The 26640-nt window shown below is 36.8% G+C and overlaps 1 protein-coding gene and 1 pseudogene across 1 annotated transcript in view; one reads left to right on the forward strand and one right to left on the reverse strand.

Annotated features, from left to right (window-relative positions):
- GSTCD (glutathione S-transferase C-terminal domain containing) overlaps positions 1-26640 on the forward strand; it is a 138519-nt gene that overhangs the window by 93374 nt on the left and 18505 nt on the right. The window contains exons 6-8 of the mRNA XM_024574857.4: positions 7162-7277; positions 7434-7478; positions 9478-9606. Of these exons, the coding sequence (XP_024430625.2) occupies positions 7162-7277; positions 7434-7478; positions 9478-9606 (290 nt within the window). The remainder of the gene's footprint in view (positions 1-7161; positions 7278-7433; positions 7479-9477; positions 9607-26640) is intronic.
- Positions 18990-19431, reverse strand: LOC112317778 (large ribosomal subunit protein eL32-like; annotated as a pseudogene).

Raw genomic sequence — 26640 nt, forward strand, 5'->3', positions numbered from 1 at the left:
AAGACTATCAGCTGATTTCACAAAAGACACTTTGAAGGCTAGAAGGGACTGGCAAGAAGTAGTATTCCAAGTGATGAAAAGCAAAGACCTACAACTTAGATTACACTACCCAGCAAAGCTATCATTTAGAATGGAAGAGCAGATAAAGTGCTTCCCAGACAAGGTAAAGCTAAAGGAGTTCATCATCACCAAGCCTTATTATATGAAATGTTAAAGGGACTTATCTAAGAAAAAAAAGAAGATAAAAACTAGGAACATTAAAGTGACATCAAACTCACAACTATCAACATATGAATCTAAAATACAAAAACAAAAGCAAACAACCAGAACAGGAATAAATCATAGATATGGAGATTACATGGAGGGTTATCAGTGGGGAGGGGAAGGGAGAGAATGGGGGAAAAGGTACAGAGAATAAGAAGCATAAATGGTAGGTACAAAATAGGGGGAGGATAAGAACAGTATAGGAAATGGAGAAGCCAAAGAACTTAAATGCATGACACACAGACATGGACTGGGGGGGTTGCTAGGCAGAAGGAGAATACCAGGTAGAGTAGGGCAAAGGGCAGAAAAAGTAGGACAAAACTGTAATAGCATAATCAATAAATATACTTTAAAAAATAACTTACTCTGGAAAAGCTGGCAGTCATCATTTTGAGCTACTAGATATACCATTTAACCTACATACTGTGAAACACACCAAACTGGAAGTCAAACTGAGAATTACTTGAATATCTGAATATCTCAAAAAATTAAATGAAACTACTAAAATATGATACCTTACTGTTGTAACACAAGCCTCTGAAAAAGAGAAAGAAAGAAATACTTAAACTATTTTCTGGAGTTAGCATTGTTGTTCTAAAGCATTTCAATTTGGTCTTGTGGGCAACTTGTAAGATATTGTGAACTTTCTCTTGAAACTGAATTCCAGAGCAAAGTAATGTTTGCTTTGTGTGGTGTAAATAGTATTTGAGAGAAATGAAAATATATGAATTCGATTAACTCTGGGATCTGGCATTCTGAAGTCAGAATGTTTGATTCATCTTAGAGACAAAACATTGCAAGAATAAGAAGGTTTTTAAATTTCCACTATTCATTGTATCTAAACCCTTCTATAAACAAAGCAGAAGTTTTGTTTTGGCAAATAATATGACTATACTTTCCTCAACTCTGGCCCCCCATTTTGCCTAAATATTTGTTTAGTTATTGGCTTTTTAAAAGATGCTCTAGAATGAGATGTGAAGGGGTGAAGGAATGTGCTATTTCTAGTCGGCATCTGTGGTGCAGTCACATGAAAGATCTTCCCAATCTATTTTTATTTCTTTCCTCCTGGATAATCTGATTTTCAACAAATTGATTTCTCAATCTCTCCATGTCATTTGTCTATAAAATCAAAAAGGTTGCTGATAGTCCCAAGGTGGGGAAATGGTCTTTTCTGGAAAGAATGGCACACAAAGGTCACTCCATCAAACAGGGTGACTTGTGAGACTCCAAATAATGCATTAGTGATATACTCCAAAATGGTGAGTTCAAAATTCAAAGTGATCCTTTTTACTGTAGGCCTGCTCTTGGAAATTTTATTTAGGGGAAGGAAAATGTGTTTTATGACTGATTCTGAAGAATTGATTTTTTCCTCCAAGATGTAGTTACTAGGGAAATCCCTCACTTCCCTGCCAGAAAGCATCTCAGTTTCTTTTAACTCTCACAAATAAAAAAGGGACCAACACTGAAGTTCTGGAATTGCAGTCAATCAGTCATCTGTTTAAGAGATAGCGGATCATACTGGAAAGAAGGCTGAACCTGCTTAGAAATCCGTGGTGAGAGTCCCAGCTTCTCGACTTAGCAGCTGTGTGTGTCCCTGAGCAAGTGCTAACTCTGAGCACCTCTTTACTGTGCAGCGTCCTCGTTTGTAAAATAAGGAAGGTGTCGTCCACTCTGGTGTCCTGACAGAGTTCTGAGGTTAGATGGTATATCAAATATGCAAGGGCTTGATAAATTGCAAAGCATCCTATAAACACAAAGTATGATCAATCATTTCAGAAGCTTTGGTGAAAACATGGATTTTTTTTCAGTTATCGTTATTAAATTTTCATTGTGAATATATTATACAGTATGATTAGTAAGACACATTTTCTGAGGTCAAATATAATGCTTTATACTAATTAAACAAGATATAATTTTCTTAAGGACAGAAACCAAGTGTTATAAATGTTTGTGTCCTTAACATTGTCTAGAAGAGTTCTGTGTAGGTCAAGTTGGTTGGTTGATTTATTGGCTGAAAGATTGATTGAGAAGGATATTTGTAAAGTCATTATTCTTCAATTTACCTGGCTTCTTTTAACATTTTGGATTTCCAGTGAAAAATTATTGAATGCTCAAATAATGTATAAAACAAAACTATCAGGGTGAAGAATACCATCACACTGTTACACTGTTGTTAATTTATTTCATAGACTGAACTGTGGGATGTGTGAATGAGCTGGGGGTGGTCGGCACAGGAGGGAAAGTGTCCAAGATTAGTATCCACTGTTGCGAGAGTATTGTCACGGTGAGTCAGCCTGGCCAAGAGGGTTAATGGTGCTAGCCTACAACCAGCTTTAAAAACGTCGAACCAGGAGAATTATTATACATTTTTAGTATTTCCAAGAACTCATCTCCAAAGTTTAAAACAAAGTTGCCTTAACCTAAAGTATAAACTTTATGCTGCTGCTTAGTTTCATGTGTCTTTTCAGCAATTTCTTTAGGAATTTTGTTCTGCCTTTCTAGCTTTTGATAAAACTTTTTAAATGGCTGCTTTCTTATTTTCTCACAAAAATTTTTAGGAACTTTAATTCCTACCTAAAACATAGTTGACTTTTCTATTTTTAAAATTTCAACAAATATAGGCAAAGCATTCATATCTAACTTGTTTCCTACTTAGTACCTTCAAAAGTTAGCATACTGCTTTGAAATGCAGTTTGTCATGATTGCAGAGAAAATTCTTCATTAAACTTCTACTGAACACCTGTTATATGCCTGTCAGTCTCCTAATACTCCTTCTGTCTGTCCTTCTCTCCAGCCAGTGTTCAGTTGGTTATTCAGGATGATTTCTCTACAATTTAGTTGTAATTCTGGATCGATCCTGGGAGGAGGTTAGTGTAGCTTCCACTTACTCCTCTGCCATCTTGGATCCCACTCACCTAATACTCTTTAACTGGACCCAAGTTTATATAGTCCCAGGAAAAAAAGTCATCTATATCTATTTCAGGGGGACAGAAACAATTTTATCTAATGGTTCTTTCTTTAATATATTATAATTAATTGTGCCTATGTATAATTTTATATTTTCTTATTTTTAAATTGAGACATTATTAACATATATTAGTTTCCGTTGTGCCATATAACAATTCTATATTTGTATATATTATAAAACAGAGGTCCTCACCCTCTGGGCCATGGACAGGTGCCATGGCCTGTTATGAACCAGGCCTCCAGTCAAGCTCCCCTGAGCTACGCTTCCTGTCTCCACCCCCCTCAGGTGAGAGAGAACCAGGGAAGCTCTCCTGAGTTTCCTGCCCCACCCCACTTGTCCCTTGTGCCAAGACCATTGGGGACCACTGTAAAATGATCACAATAATAAATTGAGTTAACATCTGTCACCATACACAGTTATATAATTTTTTTCTCATTATGAGAACTTTTTTTAAAATATAAGATTTGCAGATAAGGCTTTTTTTAAGGTTTTATTTATTTCTTTTTAGAGAGAGAGGAAGGGAGGGAGGGAGAGAGGAAGAGAAACATCAATGTGTGGTTGCCTCTCACATGCCCCTACTGGGGACCTGGCCCACAACCCAGGCATGTGACCTGACTGGGAATCAAACCAGCGACCCTTTGGTTTGCAGGCTGGCTCTCAATCCACTGAGCCACACCAACCAGGGCTCATTATGAGAACTTTCAAGATCTACTTTCTTAGCAACTTTCATAAATGGAATACAGTATTATTGCATCCCCATGACTTACTGATTTTATAACTGGATGTTCATGCCTTTTGACTTCCTTCGCCCATTTCACCCACCACCCACCTCTCATCTCTGCAACCACCAAGCTGCTCTCTTAGATTCCACATGTGAGGTCATATGGTGTTCTTCTTTCCCTGTCCATTCTCTACAAAACTGTAGCATAAGGGATGGAGCAAAACTGGAGATAAGGGAGATATATATACATATATCTCCATCTCTTATACTGCCATGTACATATGGCGGTATAGCAGAAGATGAGGTTGGCAAACTAACAGGGCCCAGAGCACTGGAAGCTTTTTTTTTTTTTTTGCCAAGAAGTCAAATGTTCTTCTTAAAGCAGAGCGCACCCTTTAGTAAAGAAGTCTAATGTGTATAAAAGCACTTAACTCTTCTCCTTTTCCCAGTAAGTTATAACATTCATGTTACTTTGGTGTTTCAGACTGAGAAACAAAAAATTAAGATGATTTTCTTGATAATTTATTAGACCAAGTGGGTGTCCTTACTCATGTGCGCAATTTCCATCCGTGGTTTTTCTTTTGTTTTGTTTTGCCTTATTTTGTACTTGGAACTGATCAAAAATGCTACTTTTCTAATATGGCTCTTTCTTAGCTTAAAAATTGGCTTCTTTACCTTTGTACTTTCTTTTGGGGCAACGCAAAGTTGTCCAAATCATCAGGTTCCTCCTAACCTGAATCGGGCAAGGAGAAGACTTCAGTGTGGGAAAGTTATATCACAGAACAAATGAAGTCACTTGTATTGAAGCATTTGATAATTCTTAGTCAAGCTAAAAATAGATTATAATTTATGATTATACATGGCTTCTTAGGCACAAGAATATTGGATATAATCAATAGTAGGATTTCACTTTTAATTAATGCCTTATCTTAAAATACCACTTTCTTATGTTGTTCAATGTTCATGTTCTTAGGAGCTTCATGACATTTATGAAACTGGAACTGGGAGGGGGAATGCCTTATTAGAGGCAGCTTCCCCTAGAGCACCTGGGCACCATTTTTAGCTTAGTCCGTGAATAGTATGTGAAGCTCCACAGTCTCTTTATTTAAAGACAGCCCTGAAGAGTACTCTTGGCCTTCAGCCTTCATTTCAGCATGGAGTCTTTGCATGCAAGGGTACGTCAGCAAGAAATACAAAACTTCTTCAACATTTTCTTTTGAAACCCACTTAAGAAAGTTAGGTAATTCTAAATGAATAGAAATATGGTAGAGAACTTGTTAGATATTCCATTAAATAAATTTTCTTATCTCCTTGTTCTTAACAAAAGGTAATTCTCTTTGACTTTTTATTATGAAAATCCTTATGAAGAATTGTTAATAATTCTACAAACAGAACAAAGACTGAAATGCTTGTGCTCATTCCTTGCTGGGTGGTGGCTCACGTAATAGCGGTGTTTGTGACTTTAGGCCTCCCAAGGGGCTCAAAGTACTTTTCCATTTTTTCATTCTGACCCCACACCTCCTCTCCTTTCTTGTTCATATTCTTTCTCCTCCAAAACAAGACCGTATTGCCGTAAAAAATAAGTTGGATATATCGGTGGATGGATAGAAGGATGGGTAGATATATACAAGTGTGATAAACCAAGTATAGTAATTTGTTGAGGGCAGGAACTAGGTGCAGTTTATAGGGGTGTTCATCCTTTCAACTTTGCCGTGTGCTTGAAAATTGTCATAAATCTCTTCTGAATGGTTATCCACAGGGCTCGGATGACAGAGGCTTTCACTTACTCTGAGTTTAAATGTTTTTAACAATTGCATTATTATAGAAAAATGAAATAATTCTTTTTAGAACTACATGAAATTACCTTCACAAATTGAGTCACCAGACTATCGATTTAAAAGCTCTGCATGTTTGAAATTCACATTCAGCCATGCTAAGTAATTGAGAACGTGCCCAACAATTCAGCTGTGTGATGACGATATCATTATAATAGGAAATTTATTACACAAGTACAGTGTATACAGTGAGTGAAATACTATGCACCTATTAAAATGTATAGTACAAAAACAAATGCATAGACCTGGAATGATTTCTAGTATTTTATGTGCTTTCTAAAAAAATCTGAATTTATGGGCATGAATAGAAGAACATATATAAAAATATACCTCTGACTTATGAGAGTATGGGCCTTTTTCTCTTAAGTAGAATTTTATCCATATTTTCTATTCTTTCCTAAAAGAAAAGTTTCACAGTGTTCTTATTTTAGTAAGATTAGAAAGAAGAAAAACAGGAAAAAAAATTTTCTGTGAAAATGGGGCAGGTAAACCTTGGTATCTATAAATTATATTTGATCAAGTGAAAAAGATTATCTGGGTTTTTAATCTATATCACTGAAATCTGCTCTCTTACATTTTCTTACTCTTGCTCTTACGACAAAATACATTGGAAACATGTAAAAAAATAATTTCATTCATTCTTCTGAAGATATATTCACGGGCTTGACTAATGGCTTTTGAAAGTTCAGATGTTTTCATGCTGTTAGGCCTCAGGCATTTCATACTTGGAAATGCCGATCTTTAATCTCTAATTGCATTAAATTTCTGTGTCTGACTCATGAGGAAAAAGCTTCACAGCAGAAATGGGAAAATCCATTTTCTCTCTTAATATCATAACCATTGATGTATTTCAGTGTGACACCCATGTTCCAAGTATCCTTACCAAAAGAATTGAGATTAAGGATGTGCCAGTTAAATTTGTTTTTAAGTTTTTATTTATTATAGATCTCATTTCTCCAAGGAGACTTAGGCAATGTGCTGAAATTAGATAATTTTTACAATAGCTCTCTGAGAGGCATAGAGCAAAGACACCATTACTGTTTTCCTTCATCCAATAAATATTTATTGAACAGTTACTTTGTGACTCTGAACTCAATGTTTCATTTACTGTTTTCTGTCTTTACAAGACATTTTTCATGGATTTTTCTGCCAGTGGCTATTGAAAGAAGTTAGATATGACTAAAAGTCAAAGCAAGCAAATTAGAGTTCATTGCCGGGTTCTAGTTCTCTAGTCTGCTCAAAGCAGGTTATATGGAGTTTGCAACTCGTTTATCTATTCATCCCTCTCCCTGTTTGCAGCAGTCTATTCTAGGAGGGCCTTCTCAGTCCCGCCTAATCCACGTTTCATTTTCTTCCTCTCTTGTCATTCCCAGGTAAAATGTCCAGTGACCGAGCTTTGAGAAAGCAGCAGCAGCTAAACAACCTTGTGTATATGGTAGCAAATCAGGCCAAACCTGGTGACAGAATTGTGGATTTCTGCAGCGGCGGGGTATGACGTCTCTCCATAGTCTCTTTAGCTTTCCCAAGACCGTGTGACTTTATATTACATTCCAGGCCATGCTTTTATTTGACAAGATTGTTGTCCTAGAGAAAGCAGAAGCCTTAGGGACCAACTTCAATTTGTTTCCTTTCCTGCTTCCTTCAGGGCCATGTCGGGATTGTGCTTGCTCATATGCTGCCGTTGTGCAAGGTAAAGTCTGACTCATAGAGGAAAGAAAACGTCGGAAAACTGCGTGATTCAGTTAGCTGAGTCAGGCTTACCCCTGCTCTCGGAGCTTGTAATCATCACCCAGGTCAACTCTGTGCTACGTATATCTTCTGTTTTCTTTGAAATAAACTTCTAAGATTCAGAATCTTAAGGGAAAAAAATGTGACATAGGATCACAATAATTTTCAACTTTTATAAAAGAGTTATATTTTAAAATAATTTTTAAAATAAATAACCATTCCACTGCTAAATAGAATAATGATAAAACCAGCTTCATTGTCAACATAATTTGCACTGGAAATACTGGCTGCTGAAACTTGTTGAGCATATTCTTCCAGTAACCTCATTTTTATTCATTGCATCAAAATTGTAACAACAATAACAAAATTTTTTTAAAAAGCCCAACCTACCACACTGATCAATCAAATGACTTTCTCCCAGTGTTCTCACAGTCATTGCCTTTGAGGACACTTACTATTGCAAATTCCAAAAGTGCAAATACAGTTTTAGTTTTCTGTTTTCAGTCAAGATTGTATCTTAAGTGTTGTAAATATTTTCACTAAAGTATCACTTAAATATGACCACATAATATGTTTTCATGGAATGCACCATAATTTATGCAATCGTTGCCACCATGTATTAGAAGTTTGTGCTATTTTTAGTCTTCTGCCATATTACATCATTTTTTCACAGTGACCTTCTTTTAACATAAAAGTCTAGAATTTGATGTCATTTTTTTGCCAAAAAATTACAATTGAACTTGGGCACATTCTTTGCTTGTAAGCCTCTAAAAGATGCAAAAGAATTACAGTGTGACTCCACTGCCAGGAGAAATATGTGGAAGAACTCATAGACCTGTGCAAATGACGTGCAACAGAGAGATGGCAGTTGGAGGGATGGTGTTACTCTTTTGCTTTCCTAGGAAATAAGGAGTCAAATAAATAAGGGCTCCTGGGAGAAACAGACAGGTGGGTGTTTTATTATTTAGAAAAGCAGTAGTAGTATGGTTGGAGGAAGAGGAAGAAAGCTCACAGAGTAGAGTCCTGGAGAAACAGCATCAGGGACATGCTGTCTTTTTTTCCCTCCCTAACAGTCCCCTGGAAACGGACATTCAGACTGGAAAGGGGAAGTCCTGGCTAAAATAAAGAGGGAGAGCCTTTGACACCAAGTATACTCGGACGTGCTTTTTTATACAAAGGGACCCGGGATTTTTCCATAAAGATAAGCATGAGGACAAAATTTGGGTAGAACTAGGGAGAGAGTGATGAAAGTGACTTAGTGCAGTCCACTTTCTCCATCCAAACCAACAATCCTTCCCATCTTCCTTGGCCTGGATTACTGGAGAGACTCCTGATGGTTGCACTGCCTTCTGCCTCACCCCCACCAGTCTGTACCATATATTACAGCATGAAACTTCTCCCACCCCTCCCCCATGACCTGGCTCCTTTTGCCTCTCCAGCCTAGTGTCCACCTTCTATACCTTGCCCCCCAATTCCCACCATCACATCACATACTGTGCCTCAACTATACCGACTTTCTCAGTTCTTCCAACACACAGTATGTTTCCCACCTTGAACCTTCATATGTTTCTCTCTCTGCTGAAACACTCCTTCAGTGCCCCAGCTAATTCCTACTCACTGTTCAAGCCTCAGTTAATATGTTACTTTTCCACATTAATTGACTAAAACCTGCTGCAGTCATCAAGTTTAGGTGCTCTAATAACATATTTATGTCTTTTATTAAGCACTTCTCACTGTATTATAATTGCTGGTTTCATTTACATCACTACAACTGTAAGCTTTTAAGAGTTCAAGGACCTTGTTCATTTTTGTACCATATTATCCAACGTACTTCTTGGCACAGGTTAGGGGTCAATATAATATATTCTATATTATTAAAGCTATGAAATACAGTAGTATTACTTTCCCCCAATGTCTGAATTATGTTCCTGAATATGCTTTGTTTCCTCGGTGGAATCTAGGTTACATTAATAGAAAACAAGGAATTATCATTAATTCGTGCTAAGAAGAGAAGTGACGAGCTAGGTCTAAGCAACATTTGGTTTATTCAAGCAAATATGGAGTATTTTACAGGAATGTTTAATATTGGGGTAAGTAATGAGCAATTTCAATTTCCTTGGTTAAATAAATAAGAAAAATTACATGCCTTAGACCAGCAGGAGTGTCCAACCTGCGGCCCGCGGGCCACATTTTAGCCCAGGATTGCTGTGAGTGTGGCCCAACACAAAATTCTAAACTTCCATAAAACATTATGAGATTTTTTGTATTATGTGTCACAGTGTATTTAATGTGTGGCCCAAGACAACTCTTCTTCTTCCAGTGTGGCCCAGAGACACCCCTGAAAAGGATATATACTTTCATACTCTTTTCTAAACAAAAAAATTTATAATTTTTGTTTTCTATTATCTATATAACATAGCATAGCAGTGATATTATTTTATTCATGAAACTTCACCATTACACGACAGAGATAACATTTGTGCCTCAACCAGACAAGAACTGTATTTTCTTCACTGCAGAATCCCCTGTTCCTAAAAACAATGTTCGACACACCACAAGTGCTTTAAAAATAGCTATTCATTGAATGAATGAATGAATGAATGAATGAACGCTAATGAACATGACTTCCCTTGATTTATTCTACCTTTTCAAGAGATAACGAAAGAAAAGAAAAACAAAGAAGATAATGAAAAACACAACTCATTAGTAATGTGTAGATACCAGAGTTACCTTTAGGTTATATTTACTTTAGCTAGGATTCGATATCTGAATGTATTTGTAGCTTCTAAGAGACAGAAAATATATTAATCATGTTTCTAAAATCTTAAAACAAAATTATTATTATTTGATATTACTAAACAGACCTAAGATGTGTGATTCGGCAGCTCGTTTAAACCCAAGATCATGTGCTCTGGTGGAATTCGAGTTTCATTAAGACGTTAGTGTTGCTGCTGTCCCTCGTATTTGTTTTACATCATTTTCCTGATTATTGTAGGACTATATGCTCAATAGAGAAAAACACATAGTAAAATTAAGAAGAACCACCGGTACTTCCATTCCTGAGAGATAAATACAGACATGTGCTAAAAATCTTTGCTCTTCAGATGTTTATACACACATACAGATGCACATTTACACACACGTTAACATCATTGAGATTATACCATATTGATTCTGCTTTAATTGAACATTATCACAAATCTCTTCCTTAGTAACTGATCATTTTCCTTTTTCATGTCGTTACAATGTGATTGTTACAATACAGTGATGGATATCTTATGCACCAAGGTGTTTAAGACTTTTGATACATTTGCCGAATCACTTTCCAGGAAGGTTGTGCTATTGTGCGTTTTCAGCTGTATATGTTCACGTAACATACACAGTGGGCTTCGCTAGCTGGAACTCTCCAATTTCAGAAGCTCAGACTTTTTAGAGTACTTACAATTTTTTTCCAGTGAAGGTAATTTCTGAAGTATCAACTGTTGGAAATTTCTGGGGTGTCTTGTTAGTTTTTACAACCTAAAAAGTATGCAATTTGTTTCCTTTGTAGACATGATCTAGATTGGTTCTTTCAAGCCCATAAAAAGTAAACTTTAAGAAAACTGTTAATGAGGTAACTCTTAATAAGTAAATTCAGGAAAATGTAGACATCTAATCCAGTAAATTCAAGTTAAATATATATTTACGTGCAGCTTAAGTTGCATATGAACAGCGAGGTAAAGAGTAAAGCTTCTCCCATGAAATGAGTCCCCAAGACAGTGCCTGTGTCACAGGACAGCAGGCAGAGTGTTTGAGGTAGCACCGTATTGCTGCCCATTTGCTCACCTCTCAGATCACAAAATCCCAAGTCTATCCACCATGTCTCTTTATCCTCCTGTGGCTTATAGGCAGTAATCACTGTGGCATAATCTTGTAACCTTCGAAGTCATAATTTACTAATAACAACTAAAAATGTATATGTCTTTTGGAAGTGATATTGTCTCTACATCTCATTATAATATATCCATAATTTCTTTTACTTTCATAATTATCTTTGTCCAGATATATAGAAAATGACTTAAAATTACTTGGAGGAGCATTAAACCAAAATTAGATTTGCTCTGAAGACATGATGTGCCCAGGACAATATCTGAGGTCCTGTCACCAGATAAATCAAGCTAAATGCATCCGTGACTCTAAGTCTTGTATTAAGTAGATTCTAGTGAAAGTAGTGTAGCTAGAGAGCAAATCAGAATAACCAGGTATTGGAAATGCATTAAAACTGCACTAATCCCTGATTTTGTGATATTTCAAATAAGGATTTAGATGGCAAGTATGTTTATTTAGTAAATGCTTTTTTTCTTTTACTATTTTTCTTTAGATATAAAAATCTTGTAAACAAGATTTTAAGGAGAGAATTTTAAAGTCTTAGATCCAACCATCTTTAGGAATTTTAAACAAATAATTTATATATAAGATAAAAATACTAATTGCTACTTGTATTTCTATTAGTACAACAAACCATATCAGGTGAAAATGGTTAGATTTACTAATTTTGTTAAAGTAGTTTTATTTGAAATAATGAACGAAATATAAATATTTTCTGAGCTTACCACAATGCTTTCCAACACCCTCATCTCATGTACCTCCTTTTTACAACCAGAATCAATGAGGTACAAACTGAGCTTGTTCCAAACAGTCCCTTTGTAGTTTCTGATTTACATTGTGCTTATTTGAGAAATATATTTCTTTAGAAATGCAAATGCTTAATCAGCATATAAAAACATTCAAAGTCTCTAGTAACCAAATATATTTTAATTTGTTTTTTAAATTTTTATTTATTTATTTATTTATTTATTTATTTATTTATTGGGGGATGGGGAGAAAGAGAGGGAGAGAAACATCAATGTGAGAGAGAAACATCGACTGCTTGCCTCCCATATGTGACCCCACTGGGGACTGAACCTGCAACAGGCATGTGCCCTGACCAGAGACCTGCTTTGCAGGATGATGCCCAACTGAGCCACACTGTTCTGACCCAAATACATTTCAATTTGAATAACAATATTTCATTTTTGCTCTAAAATTTGCAAAAGAGTTTTGAAATATTGTTACCCGTTGACTACAAATTTTCAGTGAGATGGACTTAATCATACAGTAGCTTTGAGAATTTTCATTTACATGGTATTTGCAATGATTTGCTAAAGACATGAAAAATTAGTTACAATGGTAAATAAAATAGTGAAAGATGCAAGATGGCAGAAGAGTAGATGGAAGCTACACTAACCTCCTCCTGGGACCAAACTGGAATTACAACTAAATTATAGAGGAATCATCCTGAATAACCAACTGAGCACTAGTTGGAGAGAAGCCTTATGACCAAGGACAGATGGCAGAAACCACACCACTGCCACGAGACTGGTAGGAAGAGTGGCGGTACAAGAGGTCTGGCGGGACTCCCATAGGTGGCCACTGAAGTCCCAAAGGGATATTTCAGCAGCCCGGGGGACTCCCCCTGAGAAGAATGAGGTCTAAACCCCAAGTTGGGGTTCCTAGCCTAAACACCAAACCAGAAAAGGAAGACAAATACCATCTGGGTATGAAAAGTAGGGGGGTTTCTGTCCAACAGGGAGAGATGGCTAGATATGTAGAAAGCCTCTTCACGGGCCAACAGAAAATTTTCTTTGTAGCCACTCACCCTGGGCTCCAGCACAGTGAGGACAGAGCAGACTAGAGACACATGAGGAGAATCTGGGGTTGGTGGCTCTGGGGAGAGAGCTGAAGGGTCAGCTGCCAGGACCTCTCTGATAAATCCTTCCCCATACTGCAGAAGCCATCTTTCTTGGGCAAGTGCCCCCTTCCATGCAGCATCAGCACTAGAGGAAGCAATAAGCCCACCCACAGCAGTCCCTCTTGCCCCACCTGTTGAAGCTTAAGCCAGGCTGCTGAGGAGTAAAGCTAGAGGCTATTTCAGTGATGAACTATAACAGAAAGTCTGCTGGTGCAGGTCGATCTCTGGGAGCTTTGAGATTTTAGCTGACCCTCCCCCAACCACAGCGCAAGTAAAAGCTGGCCGTAGTGCGCAGCCTGGTCCTTTCTGCACACAAACAGCCACTTCCTGGCTGTATGACCTTGGGCAACTAACTAGTCCTAGCATTTCCATCTATTAAATGGATACATGTGGTTCATAGCATGTTGATACCACGTATGTGAAGCACTTAGCAGGCTGTCTGGCACTTAGGGAATACTCAGTTTATTGAGCCTCTTCTCTTCTTTCTCTGCAGTGTGATATCAACCATGTAAAAACTGCAAAGTAAGGATGGGAAGAAATTTTGCTAATATGTATTTTTTAAAGGTGGCTAGCTCTACATACTATATAATAATATTGTTCTTTATTATTTTCAGTATTTTCAAAATATCCCAAATTTAATGTTATTACTTTTATATTCATAATAATATAAATAATAGATAAATAAATATTTATGTTTAATATTTTATAGATAGCTTCTTTAGCCAAAAAAAAGGCTAATAGGATCATAAGGATTACTATAATATATCTAAATGAATTCTGTACATATAAGATATGTATAATATTTAAATATATGTGTGATTTCTTTCAAAACAAGTATTTGATTATTATATAAGTACCTTTTAGTTAATTTATTCTGATTTTGATTATAATGACTCTTAAAGTCCTGAGGAAAATATAAAAAGCTTTCAAAAGTAAAATTCATCCAAGAAGGTATTTTTATTTCAGCTTCAATATATGCAGCTATATGACCCTGAATTGCATTTTATAGATTGAATGTTTGTATCTGCCCTCCCACAAAAAAATTTCAACAATGTGGATATAGAAAGAACATAACTCAACATAATAAACACCTTTTATAACATATAACAAACATCATACTCGGTGGTGAAAAACTGAAAGCTTTTCTTCTAAAATCAGGAACAAAACAAACATGCCCACTTTTTTTAAATTTTTTTTAAATTTATTTGTTGAAATAGGGGAAAGGTGGGAGAAAGACAGGGACAGAAACAGCAATGTGAGAGAGAAGCATCAATTGGTTGCCTCTTGTACGTGCCCCACTCAGGGACCAAACCCACCCCCTAGGCTGAGAATCAAACTGGAGGGAGACCTTTCGCTTTGCGGGACAATACCCAACCAACCATGCCACACTGGGCAGGGCAAGATGGCTCACGCTTGCTGCTTTTATTCAACATAGTATTTAAAGTCCTAGTCATAGCAACTAGACAAGAAAAATAAATAAAAGGCATCCCAATTGGAAAGAAAGAAGTAAAACTGTCACTATGCAGATGGTATAATACTATAAACAGAAAACCCTAAGTTCCACCAACACTGTTAGAACTAATAAATAAATTCAGTCAGGTTGCAAGATACAAAATTTATGAACTGAAATATGTTGCATTTTATACATTAATAAGAAACTATCAGAAAGAGAAATTAAGAAAGTAACCCCATTTACAATAAGCATCAAAAAGGATAAAATATGGGAATAAATTTAACCAAGGGTGTGAAAGACTTTTACTCTGAAAAATATGACACTAAAGAAATTTAAGACAAAACAAGTAAATGGAAAGATATGACCTGTGCTCATGTAGTAAAAGAATTAATATTTTTTAAATGTCCATACTAAAAAACAAGCTACAAATTCAGTGCAATTCTTATCAAAATAACAATGACAGTTTTTACAGAACTAGAACAAACAATCCTAAAATTTTTATGGAACCACAAAAGACTCTAAATAGCCAAAGCTATCTTGAGAAAGAAGAACAAAGCTGGAGGCATCATGCTTTCTGATGCAAACTATACTACATAGCAATAGTAGTTAAAACAGTATGATGCTGGCACAAAAACAGACACATAAATCAGTGAAAGAGCATAGAGAGCCCAGATATAAATCCTGCTTATATGGTCAATTAATCCATGACAAAGGAATCAAGAATATAAATGGGGGAAAGACAGTCTTTTCTAAATGGTGTTGGGAAAATGGACAGCTACAGGCAAAATAATGAAACTGGGCCACTTTCTTATATAGTATATAAAAATAAACTCATAATGGATTAAAAACTTAGATGTAAAACCTGAAATCATAAAACTCTTAGAAGAAAATATATGTAGTAAACTCTTTAACATCGGCCTTAGCAATATTTTTTTTTGATCTGTCTTTTCAGGCAAGGGAAACAAAAGAAAAAATAAATGGGACATTAAACCAGAAAGTTTTTTGCACAGTGAAGGAAATCATAACTTAAAAAATAAAGGCAAAGTACAGAATGGGAGAAGATATTTACAAAAGATATATCAGATAATGGGTTAATATCCAAAATATATAAAGACCTCTACAAGGGAATATCCAAAAATAAACAATCCAAACAGAAATGGGCAGAGGACCTGAATAGACATTTCTCCAGAGAGAACATACAGATGGCCCGTAGGCATAGGAAAAGATGCTCAATGCCACTAGTCAGGGAAATTCAAATTAAAACTACAATGAGACATCACCTCACTTCTGTGCAGCAGGCTGTTCTAAAAAAAGACAACAAACAATACATGTTGGTGAGGTTGTGGCGAAAAGGTAACCCTCATTCACTGTTGGGGGGAATGTAAACTGGTACAACCACTATGGAAAACAGTACGCAGATTCCTCAAAAAATTTAAAATAGAACTACCTTACAATCCAGCAATCCCATTTCTGGTATTTATTTGAAGAAATCCACAACAGTAATTTGAAAAGATATATGCACCTCTGTGTTTATTGAAGCATTATTTACAATAGCCAAGATATGGAAGCAAACTGTCAATTGATGAAATGATAAAAACTTGGTGTGTACATACAATAAGGTATTATCAGTCATAAATCAGGATGAAATCTTGCCATTTTTTACAACAGTTGGAACTAGAGGGTATTCTAAGTAAAATACATCAGACAGACAAAAACAAATACCGTATAATTTTACTTATGTGTGGAATCCAAAAAAAAACCCAAAATAAATGAACAAGCAAAACAGAAAGAGTTTCACAAATACACAGAACAAACTGATGGTTGCCAGAGGAGTGGATAGTTGAGGGACTTTTTAAAAGTACACTTTTTAAGGCTCTTTCTTAAAAGGAGGTTTATTATTGCCTTCTTGGCTAGTGTGGGATAAATAATCCTCATTATTGTGAAAACTTACTTTCCTGGATTATACTTTTAAGACCTAATTTACAATGTGTATCAATACCTCTGTTCTCAATATTACACAGACATTGCTGTCAAACAATATTACAGGAAGGACCATTACTATGAAAAATATGCTTTGCATTAAAAAATTAAAACTGCCAATGCTAAGCAACCTGCTGTCCAAAATACTTCAGTTGAAGAATTCCAGCAATAAAAAGCAGTCATACTCATATAGTTTCGAGACTTTGAAATGGTAAATATTCCTGATGTGTGAAAAAGCATGATTCATAACTTTACGATCTTAATTACACAAAAAGGGAAGCTGTTGTGTGGAACACAGGGGACTGAGGACATGTCAACCTGTAAACTGCTTGTGGTTGTGGAAGATTTTGTTCTTTGCTTCTTGTGTTTTTCAGTTTCCTATTACATGCACTTGTTAACCTTAAAAAAATAAATGTTATTTAAAAATAAAATAACATAAATGAAATGAAATGAAATAAAAATAGTCACCTCAACCAGAGAATAAGGTATTCATCTTCAACAATAAAGTGAATATTTTTTTATGTGACAATATATATATTGAAGTTGCCCTGGCTGGTGTAGCTCAGTCGGTTGGAGCATTGGCCTGTAAAGTGAAAGGTCACAGGTTCGATTCCTGGTCAGAGCACATGCCTAGGCAGCAGGTTGGGTGCACGGTCAGAAAGCGTACAAGAGGCAACCAATCGATGTTTCCCTCTCACATTCAAACTTCTCCCTCTCTGTGTCTCCCATCCCCACTCTCTAAAATCAATAAGCATGTTCTTGGGTGAGGATTAAAAAAGAGAAGAGAAAAAGAATACACACACACATATCAGATCTGAGACATATATATCTCTCTCTCAGAACAGTTTATTTTCAAGTTATCTGTATTTAATTTTTTCTGTTTTACCCATCCAGATTTTAATATGATTATGATTTATCAAGGCTGAGTGCTTAATTACAAGCTCATTTCTATTTATGTTAGTGTGCAATTAGAAGATGCTAATGCAATTATAGAATGTAATTAAGTAACCCTTTTGATGGGTAATTTATATAATCCTTTTAAAAAGATAAAGCGCTTGAGAAATTACATATTCTGCAAACATGATTTAGAAAAATCACTAAGGCGAATGGAGGACTTCCAGGTAAAGAGGGCAGAGAGAGACATTTCAACCTCCTTCTCCCCAAGAAAGGTCATGCCCCCAAATAACAAGAACCAGAAAAATTGTTCTCTAACATTGATGAAATTACATTCAACATTATGTTACTTGAGCCACAATATCTGAAGGCAGAAAGCAGATGGAAGAAAAATGATAACTTATTACATAGAGAAGAGGAAGATCAAACTTAAATACATGGGGAGAGGGATTGGCAAGAGGCTATCAGGAAGTCACTTTGCTCTCACAGAATCCCAGAAAATTTCAGGAATTCAGGATACCAGAAACCTCAGAGAAAGGGGAGAAAGAGGGGCTGAAATCATGTTTAATTAAAAAGATTTAGGGACCTAGATTCTCACAAGCATCTTGTGTGGACAAGTAACTATTTCTCCCCGACTCCCGCAGAAACTGGAAGTGTGTTCTACGAAGACACTGAATCAGAGATGCTCCAAGTATAGGGATAGGAGCCACAAAGGAGGGTAAGGGCGGTGAGCCACACGGTGAGCAGGAACTAGGTGAGAACCTGCAGATTAAAGGACGGAAAACTTCCCCCTCCCCCACGCTGCCATTTACCCTTAATTCCAGAACTTCAGAAGCTAGAATCATCTCAGTAATCAAAGCGATTAAAAGGTCCTTCTCTGCAGAATCAGAACTGTTCCCAGAGAAAAGAATTACAGATGTGATAGCTGTAATTGAAATAAAAACCACCTGGTCACCCGATCATCCAAACACTAGTGAAGCCCTCTAGTCCTTAAGCCTTTCATTCAGAGCTCCCAGTCACTTTTAGTAATTTGCTGTTTAATATGAATCGATAGCCAAGGAATATCAAGTGTGGAAAACTTCCAAAACAGAAGATAGAAGCCAAAGCAACAAACATGGAAAAGGACCTTCTGATTGAGGGAGATCAGAAAAGCTAATGCATTGATGAAACAAGGGTGGAAGAAAAAATGAAAGGAACTAGCAGAGAACTTCTTGGAAATTAAAAATATGAATTATATATAAATTAAAAAGTAGAAATCTAAAAAATGAAATATAGAACATTATCTGAAAAAAAATAGAATGAAAAACAAAGACAAAGAAATAGGAACTGGAAAGAAGGGTTTTTTTCCCAGAATTTTAGGTTATTATTAACACGAATACAATGTGGACACAATCAGTCTATTCCTTTTCTTCACTGCGCAGCCTAGCGTTGGGACTGGTGACTCTAATGGGCAGCTGGGCCGCTCTTTCCACATTCGTGTTGTGGGTCTTTGAGGAGATGTGAGCAATCTCGGCACAGTGAGATTTATTGCACATCAACAGCACTTCAGTCTCCTTGACGTTGGGGACCAGGAACTTCTGAAGTCCACCGGGCAGTATGTGCTTTGTTTTCCTGTTGCTCCCATAACCAGTGTTGGACAGAGCGATCTGGTCTTGAATCTCCTCTGCACCCTATTGTCAGTGCCTCTGGGTTTCTGCCAGTTCCGCGTAATTTTAACATACCGGTCTGACTGGTGCCAGATGACCTTCTTGGTCCTTCTTGTGACAATCTTGGGTTTCACAGGGGTCTGAGGGCAGCCATGGTGCGAAGTAGGAGATGGCTGCCACCTTCACAGCACCAAGGAAGAGCAAGAAGTTATTTTTTTTTTAAATAGAGATTCAGTTCACAAAGTCCAATGCTTCAGTAATAGAAGAACCAGAAAGAGGAAACAGATAAAATGGTGGGGAGGAAATATCAAAGAACTAAAAGAAGATAATGTATCAAAAATAATGTGTTTCTTTTGATTGAAAATCTCACTTGAAAAATGACTTAAACCATGGCACATTGTTGTGAAACTTCAGGATGCCAAGGGTGAAAAGTAGTTCCTAACAGTTTCCAGAGAGGGGGAGAAAAGCCATATTCCAAAAAATTGCAGTCAGAATGACACCACACTTCTCAAGAGCAACATGGAAGACAGTGAGGCAAAGACTTTAAAATTCTAAAGGAAAGTTTTCAGTCTAAAATTCTCTACCTAATGAAGCTGTCAATCATGTATGAAAATAATAACATTTCCAGGTCTCGAGAAAGTGTACATCAAGAAACTACTGGAAAATTTGCCTCACAAAAAGAGAGAGTAAATAAGAAAAAGGAGTAAGTGGTAGCCAATGCAAGAGAGGGTAGGGCAAGTCTTGGATGTTTTTAAGAAAATGTACAGCACAGGTAACTCAGCAGTGAACACTGTGTACAAAGCAACAATAATAAAAACACTGCATGAACGCAACTAAAAATTGGGGGTGATAATAGTGAGAGAATGAGAAAAGGAAAAAGGGTGTTTAAATGTGCAAAAAAAGTCCTAATCTCCCATAACAGGAAATCAATAGATAATGTCTAATATTTACAAATCAAGAGAAAACAATATTATGATATAGAAATATTTATGATATAGACAAACAGATGGACTTCAGAAAATAAAACTAATGAGTTGAAAAGCATTAGCTGTGGTCGCCATATTTTCTTTTAGGGATAGAAGAGTGTGTACAAAGCAAGAGACTTTTTGTAATTACATGCCTTTTAACATTATTTGCATTTTAAAGCCAATTACCTGTAATATAATTACATGGAAGTTCTTAAGGATGGGGAGGGAACATGAGTACAGAGTTGGTACCAAGCTTGTTTTTGTCTAAAACATCTGGTTAAGAGTCTCTTTTTGAGAAGGAAAGGCTCAGAGCATGGTTGGGCTGGGGCGGACTGGGAGCTCACTCAGTTCAACCCTCTCATTTTGCAGATGGAGAAATTGAGGCTCCAGGAGGGGAAGAGGAACACAGATAGTTACTGTACAGGTTGGCACTAAAGCCAACAGTGACTTTCTGTGCACTCCTCACATCTAAAAAAGGAGTAAATGGGAACATAAAGAACCAGAATAAAGCTTGGTGTCAGACAGACTGAGTCTAAATCTTGGCTTCATCACTTGTGACCTTGGACCAGCCATATGGCATTTTGTAAAATGGGGAATAATGACACCTATGTGCATGCTTTGGGCTGGAAAAGGATAATAAATATTGAATGAATCTCAAAGAAAATTAGAGTCATAAATACATCTAACACAAGCTTAGTTTTAGGGTATATATTATATTTTAAAATGTGCCTTATGTTAAAATTAGCATATGCTTTTTATCTACATATATTCCCTTAGAATATTTATTATTATATATTCTCTTAGAGAAGAGTCAACAAAATGTTTTTTTCGTTCCCTAAGAATGAAAAGATGTTGTATCAGCCTATTTAGAGTGTTGCTTTATCTAGAGGCCGCCAGTTGAAAGACTTTATGAGAATGAGTGACAACTAATTTCACTTATTTACTACTACATATAGCAAAGGTGTGGATTGGAGTTTCTTGGCTGTTCAGTTTTACTTTGCTAATTTACATGATAGGATAAGTAGTGTATCTAGAACCTTCATGAGGTACAGACTAATTGAAGAAAATGTAAGGGAAAAGGCCTTAACTTATAGGCCATGAATTCTGCAGCATATATCTGGACAGAAAATACATTTACTTTGGAGTACGCATGACCTTGGCTAATCAATAAGTTTACAGCCTCAATTTTTATCTTTTATTAGAATTTGATGTACATACAGAGAAAGGGGTAGATAGTAAGAATCTTGCTGAGACCACAGTTCTGAATTCCTTGGGTCAGTCAGGGAAACACTCATTTGCTATGATGTCAGCTAAAGATTGGTTAAATGTGTTTGCCCCCAGCACATTAGCCTTCATTACATACTCATAGTTGATGTTTTTATGTTCTTTCTACAGTTGTCAAATCTATCTGGTGTGTATTATGTTAATAAATCTATCTATCATGTGTGTATCATATTACAAATTCTCTGGGTCAGATGCTTGAAAAATAATTAGAGCCTGGCCTGGTGACTCAGATGGTTGGAGCATCATCAGGTACACCGAAACGCTGTGAGTTCGATTCCCAGTTATGGCACATGCCTAGGTTGTGGGCTTGATCCCTGGTCACAGCACGTATGGGAAGTGGCCCATTGATGTGTGTGTGTGTGTGTGTGTGTGTCTCTCTCTCTCCCTCTCCTCCTCCTCCCCTCACCTTTATCTCTCTAAAATCAATAAAAGCATGTCCTGAGGTGAGGATTAAAAATAAGAAACTAATTTTAAAAAATAAAAATAAGTAAGTGTTGTTTAGATGTTAGATTTCATATAATACTGTGGATTAGAATGTTTTAAGAAAAAAACAATATATTTATCTTTTTTCCTTTGTCACTGTCTTTATGTGTGACCAACATGTATTTCATTTCTTTTTCTCATAAGGCAATGGTGATCCTAAAATCAATATCCAGAAATCCTTAATTTAAAAAAGAGGGTCTTTAAAGTTCTTCCAGCTCCAAAGATGCTGGTCAAAAGGCTTAGCATTCATGACATAATGGAAAGAGTGTGAGCTTTTGAGTCACACTTGGATTCAGAAATCATCTGGAAAGCTTGCTGGCTAGGTGATCTTGGACGTGTTATTACAAATGAAGATGCTAATAGCTACTTACAGTATTCAATTAAGGGGGGAAATTAAATGATGAAGTCAAGAAAAAAATCTGTGTGAAATATTTTGACATCTATCAAATCCTGAATACATGCTCATTCCTTATGGTGCTCTGATTTCCAAAGATATTTAGTTGGACCAGTGAGATGAATAAAATGACTGGAAATGTATTTGTAGAGTATTTAGGATGGAGTCCCCAAACTGAGTTAGGATCCCTAATTTATTGTGTAAGGAGAAACAAGTTACTTAACCTCTCTGGGCCTCAATTTCCTCATCTTAAAATGGATACTTGCACACCTATGCTCATAGCAGCACTGTTCACATCAGCCAAGAGGTGGGAACAACCCAGGGCCCATGGATGGATGAATGGATAAGCAAAGTTCAGTTTACACATGTAGGGACAATGGAATATTACTCAGCCTTTTAAAAGAAGGAAGTCCTATCACATCCTGCAACATGAATGGACCTTGGGGACACTATGCTGAGTGAAATAAGCCAGTCACAAAAAGACAAATATTGTATCACTGCACCGCTACGGGGTACCTAAGGTGGCCGCACACAAACAAAAAGTTGAGTGCCGCGCAGGGTTTCACCCTTCTTTATGTCCCCAGCGAGTCACACATGTTAGACATGTGAAATAACTTCACGAGTTTTTTAAACTTATACAATTCCCACATAGAGTTAATTAATCTCTTAAATAAATTGGATTCAGTTGTCACTATTAATAGAGCATAGAAAAGGAACCATAATTTTGATTTTCATATTCCCAGCCACTACCATAATATTGACAGACAGAAAATGCCCAGTGATTGTTGAATGGATGGATGGATGGATAATGAACGAGTTGTGCACTTTCTAGAACTAAAGTAGTAATTATAGACCTTTGTGACTACGAGGGAAGACTAGCAAATTCTTCAACAAAATCACTCAACTTCATATTCCTGCAGAAATTGTCTACACCAGGTGTTTGATGATTTTTTTACAGCATATTTCTTTCAGTAAGAATTACAACAAGATACAAAAATTTAAATGACTAACGTGAATTGTAAGGCTTAAAATTGATAGGTTTTCATCTGTATTAGTGTTCTATTTCTGTTGTAACAAATGACCACAAATTTGGCGGCTTATAATAACCCAAATTAATTATCTCCATCCTATAGGTTAGAAATTGAGGTGGGCTCAATTAGTGTCTCTGTTCCAGGGGGCATTGGGTCAAAGTCAGGCATTGGCTTGGTTTGGCTTTTTTCTGGCTGGAGAATCCGCTATTCAGGTTACTCAGTTCCGAGCGGTTGTAGGACTGAGGTCCCGGCTCCCTTGCTGGCTCAGCTGGGGTTGTTGTCAGCTGCTGTAGAGCTGTCGTGTTCCCTGGCTCCCAGCCTCCAGCCGTCCCGGAAAGCCAGCAGTGAGGCGTCAGGTCCTCCTCAGGCTTCCAGTCTCTGGCTTTTCCTTCAGTCTCGTCTCTCCTGCCTCCTGCCTGAGAGAGTTCTCTATTTTAAGGCCTCTTGTGATTAGATTAGGTCCAGAATAATGTTGCTGTTTTAAGGTGCTTAGTCTTACTTACGTCTGCAAAAATCCCTTTGTGCCATGCTGAAGGGCTCTAAAACTAGAATGTGAACATCTCTGAGTAACCATTCTGTCTACCCCATCGTCACTGTCTTTTTTTCCGTGCAGTTTGTTTGTTGACATAACCATGCCTTTTCTCCTTCAGAGTTTGCGCAGTGTGGGTTTTGCTGATCACGTCCCCCTGGTGCTGTTTCACATAGGAACGCGTTCCCTATATCATCCAGGAACTGGTAGTTCGATCTTGAGCGTAGCGACATGATCAGGTCAGGTTCCCTTTGGGTGAGATGACGTCGGAGGTGGCGGTGTGTCCTGTGGGCAGGCACTTACCTCTGGCTGGCCCTGGCGTGACGTTAGCAGCACTCCTGGCCATTGCCCCTAGCTCCATCGTCAGTAAGGATTTTGAAATGATGATATTCTTCTAATTGTGTCATTCTGCCTTGATTTACTTTACTTTCTCAACTATTTGGTTACACTGAAATGTAGTTCACATAGGAAATGCCAGATAAAATTTGTTTCTTTTCTTATATTTTCCAGTTTTCAAAGTGAGTTGGTTATCTACCAAAAGTAACCAGTTAGTATTTTTCAGTTTGATTATTGACTGATCAATTTAATATTTGAGATACTTCAATCCATTGTCATTGATGCTCAAATATCCCCATCTCTGTTCAGTGGGAGCCGGTTGGAGTTGGCCCCTGAGTCTTTTTGATGAGGCTCCGATGGTACTGAGAACATCCATGCTTTCCCTGTAACAAGCTCTGCCAGCCCCTCTTCTGTATTTCCTGCCTCGCCAGCTATTTCTCCGTGGAGCTCAAAATTCTTTTAAAGGAAAATGATTACCACACTCTAGATACTAGGAATGGTCATTACTACTGGTTTGGTCTTTATTTCTACCTTCTTAGTGGTCTGAGCTAAGCAAAACTTTTTTTTTTTTTTTTTTTAACAAAATCATCCTCGGTTCACACTGGTACTTCCAATGTAAATTCAGGATGATGGAATTTGAACCTAGCCTCATTCATTTATTGTATATCTCTTCTTTCTCTTACGCTAAAAAAACCTATTTCCTACTGACATCAGCATATTTCTTGTTTGAGTTCACAATATATTAGAGTTCTATAAAAGCACTATGATTACGGAAAGTAGTTGAGAGTTTTTTAACATTGTTTTTCATTTAATCATCTTCCACGGCCACGTGTAAAGATACTTCTCAGCTTATTTTAGAGCTGCAGAGTACTTTATGTATTTATTCATCAGCCTCTTATATGTAGAAAGTTGCCCAGTTTCCATTTCGTTGTTATTTTAAATATTGCCTCAATGAATAAATCTCTTTTATATTTTTCCAGTGTGTCCCTTGAACAAGTTTTTGAAAGTGAGATCACAAATTACATGTGTAATTTTGCTGAATATTACCAAAATCCTCCTCCATGGGGATGTGATACTTTGTTTCCCCACAGCCTGACCTATACACTGGCATCAATTTTTAGGATTTTTATTATTTTAATAGGTGATAAGTAATATCTTAATATAGTCTCAATACTTACATCTCTTAACTTGAGTGGTATTAAATGATTTTGGTTTAAGGCCTATTTGTATATTTTTGTTTGGGAACTGTCCAAACCTCTTGCCCACTTTTCTATCAGATTATTGGGCTTTTTCCCTATTATTAGCAGCACATTATACATTAGGGATATTAACTCCTTGTTTATGCTATAAATCACAAATCTTTTCCTCACTTTGTTGTTTGGGTTTTTACATGTGGTTTTGGGGGAGCTTTGCCATTTGAAAGAATTTTAAATTTGTTTTTACTTTGTCAAATTTGTTAACCTTCCCTCCTATTTTATGTGGATTTTCAGACATAGTTAGGAAAGTATTTCCCATTCCCCTAAGTTTTGGAGGAATTCACTTATGTCTTTTTTTTTCATTTTAAACTTCTCATCCATTTGAAATTTATTATGTGTAGTGAAAAGGAAGGATCTAATTTTATTTTTTACATACCTAGCAGGTTAACCCAACATCAGCTTTTTAAAAAGTCCATGTGTTCCCTAGTGGTGGGAAGCACCACCTTTGTTGTATGGTAAATTTCTGTATTAACATGGTTTCATTGATCAATATCTCTTCATTATTGGCCTGTTATTTCTGACCTGCATTTGATAACAATGGAAATTAGGAGCTTGTGATGCAATAAGATCTTTTAGAAGACAAAGTGGGGTAGGATCGAGGGTGGGAGGTGGGGATGGGTGGGGCAGGGGGATGTAGTGGGGGGAAAATGGAGACAACTGTATTTGAACAACAATAAAAAAATCTTTTAGACCTAAAACCCGTCATATAAATAATGCTTAGATTTAGATGTTTTATTTAGATGAGGGAAATAAACTCACTCTTTTGCATATAGCAATGATAGTTTGAACATAAGTAAAGAGAGATATAGAAAAGTAAATTGTTGGACTTCCAGTAAAGATTGCGGCATAGGTAAACATGGCTCACCTCCTCCCACAACCACATCAGACCCACAACTAAAACATAGAACAACCATCACTCAGAACCATCAGAAATTGAGTAGAATGGAATTCTGACAACTACAGAATTAAAGAAACCATGTCCATCCACACTGGTAGGAGAGGCGCAGACATGGAACAGGTCACACATCCATGTGTGGTAGATAAAAATTCCAGAGAGATATCTCAGGATAAAGGAGTTCAAGTCCCACACCAGACCCCCC

The sequence above is a fragment of the Desmodus rotundus genome, chromosome 4, assembly GCF_022682495.2.
Source record: "Desmodus rotundus isolate HL8 chromosome 4, HLdesRot8A.1, whole genome shotgun sequence".
Taxonomy (NCBI): Eukaryota; Metazoa; Chordata; class Mammalia; order Chiroptera; family Phyllostomidae; genus Desmodus; species Desmodus rotundus.